This window comes from Corapipo altera, unplaced genomic scaffold, assembly GCF_003945725.1.
Source record: "Corapipo altera isolate COAL_440 unplaced genomic scaffold, ASM394572v1 64, whole genome shotgun sequence".
NCBI lineage: Eukaryota > Metazoa > Chordata > Aves > Passeriformes > Pipridae > Corapipo > Corapipo altera.
In genome coordinates, this window is record NW_020884893.1 from 1,359,142 (window position 1) to 1,366,594 (window position 7,453).

Consider the following 7,453-nt stretch of genomic DNA (forward strand, 5'->3'; position numbering starts at 1 on the left):
TCCCAGAGTGTTTCAGGGCCTTTAGGATAGGTAGAAAATTGTCGTGGCTTTGTTCAGGGTGAATCAAAGTGAATGAGAACATGAAGCCATCAGAATAATAATTGCTTCTGGTTTAGCATGTGCAATGAGTCCTCCTGCTTCTCTCTTTGAGCAGAAAGGGTGCCCTGGCAAAATGATGAACACTGCCTCCCGTGCCCACCTGGCTTCGGGAGGTCAGACCCCAAGGAGCTGGCACCGTGGCTGTGGGAAGGGGTGGGATCTGTCCTCCTGTCCATGCACACAGCCTGTGGTGCTAAATGCTGTGACATGCCTTGAAACCAGGGAGGGAGAGCAGCCCGAACCCCAGGCCTTGCTCCCTGCAGCCCAGGAGATTAAACTGTCCTGAATTCAATCATCTCCATCGATCACGCTGAGTTCGTGCCTCAAAAGCAACGTGTAGAGGTGAATAATGAATAGTCCATACTGGGGCTGTCTCTTTGAGTGCTTCTCTCTTCCATTGATGATACCATCTCCTAGCAGTGCTTGTTCAGGATCACATAAAAAGGCAATCAATGTTTGCCTGGTCCTGCCAAAGGGAATAAGAAAGAGAGAGGAGGTATTTTTGCTTGTAGAACAAGGCTCTGATGAATTCACCCATATCCTAATGCCATTTCTTTCTCTTCTCTCTTGCAGGAACAGTATAAATTTGTATATGAGGTTGCACTGGAATACTTGAGTTCCTTTTAGCCCAGAGGAGGGAGGGAACCCTCGGATGTGCCAGACCCCAATCTCTGGCAGGCGCTTCTCCCCTCTCCCACACTGGAAGGCAGTAACAAGTGTGGGAAGGAAAACCTCTCCTTCCTGGAGCAAGAGACTGAGGTTGCACAGACCTCACTGGAAGGAGGAGACGATGCCTGTGTGTGCTGCTGCCTGCTTTCTATTGGAACATCTACTGCTTCTTAAATAACCTACTGTAAAAATTAGCAAAATGGGAGACAGGCTGAAAGACTGGACTTTCTAATCCCCTCTGACTTCTTCTCTCCTCTTTTGGATTGTATTTTTGCTCTGCTTGCTGCAGAGTGGGGAAGGAATGAAACCCTTAGGAAATTCTCTTTTAAATGTCTCCTTTTTAATTTATAATTTTGTTCTCGAATCCCAGTCTTTTCATTTTTTAATTTCGTGCAGCAGTCATTTGGGAAAAATGAGATAGCCATAGGGGATACATGAAATATTTCATTACGGTTTGTCTACCTTATCTCTTCCCTTTTTATTTGTTTTTCCAAATGAAAAGGCCAACACGGAAGAAAAACAACGCTGGAATTCTCTTCCCACACGTAGTCCCTTTAAGCATGAAAATAGATGGTGGAGATGAGCAGCTGGTCGTGGATTCACTGCCTCCACACAAATGTTTCCTCCCAGTTTCTGCTCCACTCCCAGGGCTGTGCATGAACCGGTTCCACCTCTCTGCTCTGTGTTCCTTTGGGTGCTGGTGAAGCAATGCCACTGATGAGTTTTCCCAGCCACTTGAACCTTAAGGTTAAATATTTGCATCAAACAGATTGCATTTTGTCTTGCAACTTCGGTAACTTTGTTACCACATTTTTCGAGTATTTGCTGGGGTGCAGTGTGTCTTTGAAAAAAAAAAAACAAACAGGGTATAAAGTAGGTATTATTGCTCATATACTATGTATTACTATTTTTTATTTATTATTTGTATTGCTGTAGAACTTAGGACCCCTAGTCACGACAGGACCCTGCTGAACTAGGCACTGTGCAAACAGAGAGCAAAGAAGGTTCCTGCTCAAGAGTTTAAAAGCTGAAGGTTCTTAAAATTGGGTTTTGGCAAGAGTTCCTCGCTATTTCCAGGCCCTACAAGCTTTAAAATGGGAACCCATTGGAGCTGTAGGAAAGGTGATGTACATACACAGAAACCTGTTCTGACACAAGTAAAGAGAAGTGTTAGCCCAGCACAGCAACTTCTCTTCTTAAGCAAAACAGCTTTTGTTTCATCCTGCAAAAAATGCCTGTGCAACTCTCCTGCTCCCAAACAAACACCAGATGTGTTTTGCCATGGCTCTGGATCTTGCTCTGATTTTGTAGCAGCTAAGAAATTGCTTTTCTGAAAGAGTATGTTTAAGTAGTTAATCACTAAGGGTCTGCAGGGTAATCTTGGAGAAAAAAAAATAATTGAAAGAACAAGGCCTTACTATAATTAGTATTTGAATTTAGCCATTTATTTATCTGGAGGGTGCTGGATATGAGGTTGCTCTCTGTATAAATTAGATTCTGGGATGTAGGTTTCTTTAAATTCAGACTTTCTAAAAGATAAATTGAAGGTAAGAGTTTAAGAAAACTCCACTTTCTTACCACCCTGTAGTTTTCCACCCTCAGGTAAATACTCAGAGGCTGTGCTGGGAGCTCTGTGCTCTCAATGTGTGACAAGTTCAACACATTTTGCTACTTCTGTCTGCAAGTTCAAAAGGCTTCACTTCCTGATCATTCTTTCTTCAACAGACAAACCTTTGCCTTGGCAGTGAGGGATGAAAATGAGGGCTGACCAAAGCAGCTCTCAGCTCACACAGGTACCTCACCACAGAGTTTCCATCCACCAGGAGCTGCACCAGTCCAGGGAAGGTGCTTGGAACTGCAATAATCCTCTTCCTGATAAGCAGATGAAGGGGTTCACAGGATGCTGAACCTCCTAGCCTGGATTCTTTCTAAGGAGCTTTGGATTCTTGGCTTTAATGTCGTGAACCACCTTCTCCCTGATGTGCTGTAAAGTGTTGGTGAGAACTCCCTCACAGGAGCCTCTGCTCTGCTTCTAGTTGGTCCTTTCTGTTGCCTGCAGGAAATCATGAAATCCCCTTTAGCTCCAAATGGGGCTGTATGTGGGTGTCTGGCATCTCCTGGGACAGGCTACTGGTTTGAATTGTTGGGGTTTTTTTTCCTTATGCAACTAAGCAACACAAACAATTCTGCAGGGAAAAAGAATAGAAGGCAAAGCAAAGCTATGAGATAAAAATGGCCTTATATTGGTATTTTCATTACAAGTGGCTGGATGGAACAGTGTAGGTCAGGAGTTGGGAGCTATTAGTAAAGATGAGGGAATTCTGATCCCAGAATGGGATTTTTGAGCAACTGCCCATGTAGGAAGAAGCTACAAGTCAGCAAAGTATTCATGACTTTGCTGACTCCAGAAAGCCAGAGGGAATCACTCCCTGTGGATACTATGGAAATATTAATTAGCATTTAGCATTCTGTTAATTTTACATGGAAACTAGCACAAGGATAGGTCTCCTTCATGATATAGGAGGGGGAAAGACTGATGGAAGCACTGAGAGTGACAGCCAGGATAAAAGGAACAGAATGGTAAAGAAATAGGATGAGATGTGAAGTATAGGAGCTAATTCAGGCTTAACAGTAGCAGGAAGGAAAGTGGATTAAAAGAAGGGAATTAAGCCTGCAAGAGGGATGTGTGCATGGAGAGAAGGAGCTGTGGGATGAGCAGAGCAGAACAGCACTTGCAGTGGAGTTGTTTAAGGTCCTGAGGTTGGATTGAATGTGTTTTATGGTATGAAAAATGCTGCTAAAGGGTCAGAAGTCCCTGTTTCAGGCTGGTCCACAGCAAGTCACGTGTGCTTTTGGCCCTCTGCAAATGCCAGGTGATGTTGGCATAAAGTGCAGGGGAAGATGTTAAAGCTAAATTTTACATTTTATAGGAGTTAAATGCAAGTGTTGGTTGCCACAGCCCAGCTGTTAATCACAGCTTGTTCTGTGGCCACTCAGCTGCATGTCTGAACCCTCATGTCCATGTGTGGGAGGGTGCTCAGCGGACACTGAAGATTTTGTTGCCAAACTGATATAAATTCCTGCAGTTATGGTGCTTTTGGGGGACCAACCCAGCTCCAGTGTGTGTTGTCTCTGGGATATTCCTGCTGTTCCTTGCTGCACACAGTGCATATGTGCTGAGTGTGAATTAATGATGAAGGGAATTGTGTGGAAAGAGAGGACGAGCTGGCTTTAAATAACTTTATTACCTTGAAGTTGTTTAAACCCTAGAGAGCAGCCCATGGCAGAGCAGGTAATGTGTTTGAAGCAAGATTATGGGTGATGGGTTTGTTTTTGTGGAGAAGGAGAGAAATTATGAGATGAGATGAGATAAAGGAGGTTTTCTCACTCCTGGAAGGATTAATAGTCAGGGTGAGCTTTCCAGCCTAAGCATCCCCTGCTGTGGATGGAAAGCGATAATGTGCAGTAGAAAAGGTGAATTCCTTCAAGTGATTGAATTTTAAGCTGGAAAAATATCATATTGCCCATTCAAATATCCGCATTTGAATGGACATAATGAAGATAAACTTATTCAGTCATCCTTCAGGGGTGAGGGAGCAGTTTATGATAAGCACAGGACTGGTGTAACGTTTGGTCTGAAATACAAGGAACTAGAAATAGAGAAAGAAGGGTGGGTCAGGTGTGACTATGTCATACAGGGAGTAACTAACATCTGAAATTAGTATGGGATGTAACTGAAACAGTGAATTCCAGAGCTATCTAAGCTGGCTGCTGGAGAAGGAAGACTCTGAGTTTTCTAGATGGGAGATAAACCAAAACCCCTAAAAGATACAGTGGGACTTAAGAATCTTTTCCTTTTTTTAGTTTTATGTTTGCTTGGTGGTGGGGTTTGGGTCTGTATCTTTTTTTTAATTAAGATCTGTGCAGGACTGATGTCCTATGCTGGCTCTTTTGGTTTGGTTTGGGTTTTCTTCTTTGAAGGTAAGGTAAAAGGTGTTTGAACTGCTGTAAATAGACTTGAGGTACTTGTTTATTAATGTAAAGAAGAGGGAGTACAGTGGCTGTGTGGAGGTACCTGAATCAGGACCTCTGATAGCAAGCATACACATGGGGATGTGGTGGGTTGTGTATGTTTGCAGGTTGGAATAACCTGTGTTCTCTGGGCAGGAAAGTTCCTTTCCTGGGCTGTGATTAGTAGGAAGCCCTTTAATTTAGTATTCTTCAGCAAGGTTGCACAGAGTTATGTCTGCTTTTGCCATGCAACAGGGCGTCCCTCTTAATTTATTCACATTTTAGCCATTTTTGTGAGCTAGAGTTGTCCATTTTGGTCCAGCAGCAACAGGCAGTTGACTAACACTGAAAGGTTTTTACATGCACTGAAAAGATGTGACTTCGTGTGGCCTTTACCCCCAAGATAACCTGCGGTTTCTGTCCCCTTGTCTTGTCCACCTGCACACACATCTCAAGAATGGCCAGAGAATTCCTGAAAGGCAGACAGATATTTTGGGAGATGCCTGTGACCTCAAATCATTCTGGTCCATGTAACTGCACAGAGCAGAGGAGGGAACCCCAAAGAACAGCTGTTCCCTGCAGCAGCCTGTATTTGTGTGTCAGTGCTTTCCAACCTTTTGTTCTGGAGCTGTAAACACCCTGGGAAAAAAAAGTCCAGTGGCAACATAGACCCCACAGTTGTAGATTTGAGCTTCTAGATGCTAGACTGGCTTTTCCATTTACTTTTCACAGGCCCTTTAGCAGCAGTTTGTGGGATTTCCTTTGGGAATCTCAAGGCAGAGATTGCTGGTCACTGCTCTTGTTGTGCTGTAGAGTCAGAGAAGGAGAGAGGCTCCTGCAGCAGGTGGTTCAGAAGACACTTAAACCAGTTGCCATCTGGGAGAGAAGGAAAGGAGGAGAAATCTCCTTTGGGAGAAACCCAGCTTTGGAGGAGAAGGCAGATTAAATGGATCCTGAAACAGGGAGGAATTTGCACCTTGCTCTCTCTCTCATTCTTGCACAGCTGCTCTTTATCTGTCTTACTCTTCTGAGTTCCTGCCAAGATCATAAAAAACAGGTAATGCCACATTCTGTGCTGTGGAGATGGAGCACTCAGAGTGTGACAGAGAGAATAAATCCTGAGGGACAGAGATAAAAGGAGATTCACTTGAGAGAGGAATCTTCAAATACGAGGTGCCTCGTATTCTGCCTGTCACACCTGCAGAATTTTTCGTGAACCATCACAGAGCAGTGCACAGTCCTGGCACAGTCCTGGGTGTGCAATGTGGTGGCAAAGTTCCACTTGGAAAACTTCATTGTCCTGTAATAAATGTGAACAGTCAACTCCATTACGTTGGTAGCACAGTTCATTTCTGTGATCCCTCCAGCCAGTGCAAGGGGCATCTCAAGAACTTTGGTGTGAAACTGCTGTGTTTTCATTTGAGAGTCTTTCAGTTGTCTTAAGTGTAAAAAGAGTTAGTCAACCCCAGATTTTTAGGAAAATAAAGGGCGGCCATGAGGTTAAAGTGGCAAAAGTTATTCAGCATAACCACGGCCTTTGGGTCAAAAATTCCATGTACCTGCTGTGTGAGGGTGGAACAAACCACCACAGCTCCCCTGCCCAGACACTGGAGCAGAAGCAGGGAGAGCCAGGGAATTAAAGTCAGAGAGACAGACATGAGTAATAAGGATTCTCTTAACCCTCCTGTGCTCCTGTTTATTTAGATTGCAGTCTTCTATAGCCATGCATACATAATATACAATTTAAATGCAAGTGCTCTTTCTTTCCCTGTTCCCAAAAATACCTACAGCTCCTCTTTCCTCCAGGGTGAGCCAACAGCATAACGAGCAAAGCCCAGTTTGTGCAGTTTTTGGCAAGGGCCAGTAAGAAAATCCATCATGTATTATCTGCTCATTGACTTGGAAAAGGTATCAGTCATCTCCCTCATATACATACTTGAAGAATGTACAATTTGCTCAAACTGTCAAGCAGAATCATATGTTTTCATACACCAAGACCAAATCCTGGTGGTACAGAGTGTGATGGAAAGAAAAAAAATGACAAAAACTCGCTCACTTCCAGTGACCTCTAGTCTGTAATCTCTATTTGCTGTGTCAAGCTATTTTAAAAGTTTCCCATGTAAAAAATAACCTCAGAATATCCTACAGGATGATGTTGGATTAGCAGAATTGTGAAAACCTGGCAGCTTTTTCAGTTTGTAAAAACGTGAGAGGTCTAAATTAGTCTTTTCCATCCTCACCCCAGTGCATGCAGATTTTTCACCACTATTGTGTTTTCAGCCTGAGCCTTAAAAAACAAAGTAATGCAGCAGACTGAATGCCAGATGCTGGTGTTCCCATAGTGTTTCCTGGGGGCAAAAAAAAATAAAAAAAAAATAATAATAAAAAAACCAGTGAAATGGGAAAAGAACAAACTAAAATGTTGTTTTCTTGGAACTCAATTCAGCATGAGCTGTTTCTAAGCAGTATAAACATGAGCAAGTCCATGTCACTCTGTCTGGAGGAAGGATGTGCTTGTTACAAGGTGAAGGTTTTGCTCTTGATGCCCCTTTGGGACCAGTCCTGATACTTCATATGTAGGTATCCAGCAGTGTAGTGGTTACTTCAGGGGAGGGCACTTTGTCCCAGAAGGAGTGTTTCAGTGGAGATCTGTTCCCCTGAAACATTCCCTGAA

At 43.5% G+C, this 7,453-nt stretch overlaps 1 protein-coding gene across 14 annotated transcripts in view; it reads left to right on the forward strand.

Moving 5' to 3' along the window:
- PTPRT (protein tyrosine phosphatase, receptor type T) overlaps window positions 1–7,169 on the forward strand; it is a 459,737-nt gene extending 452,568 nt beyond the window's left edge. For 13 of the 14 annotated variants that reach the window (XM_027645791.1, XM_027645792.1, XM_027645793.1 and 10 more), the window contains one exon: window positions 673–7,169. In XM_027645791.1, coding sequence (XP_027501592.1) covers window positions 673–726 — 54 coding nt within the window. In that variant the 3' untranslated portion in view covers window positions 727–7,169. The remainder of the gene's footprint in view (window positions 1–672) is intronic. The other variant, XR_003528091.1, reaches the window with a different exon arrangement.
- Window positions 7,170–7,453: the final 284 nt, after the last annotated feature.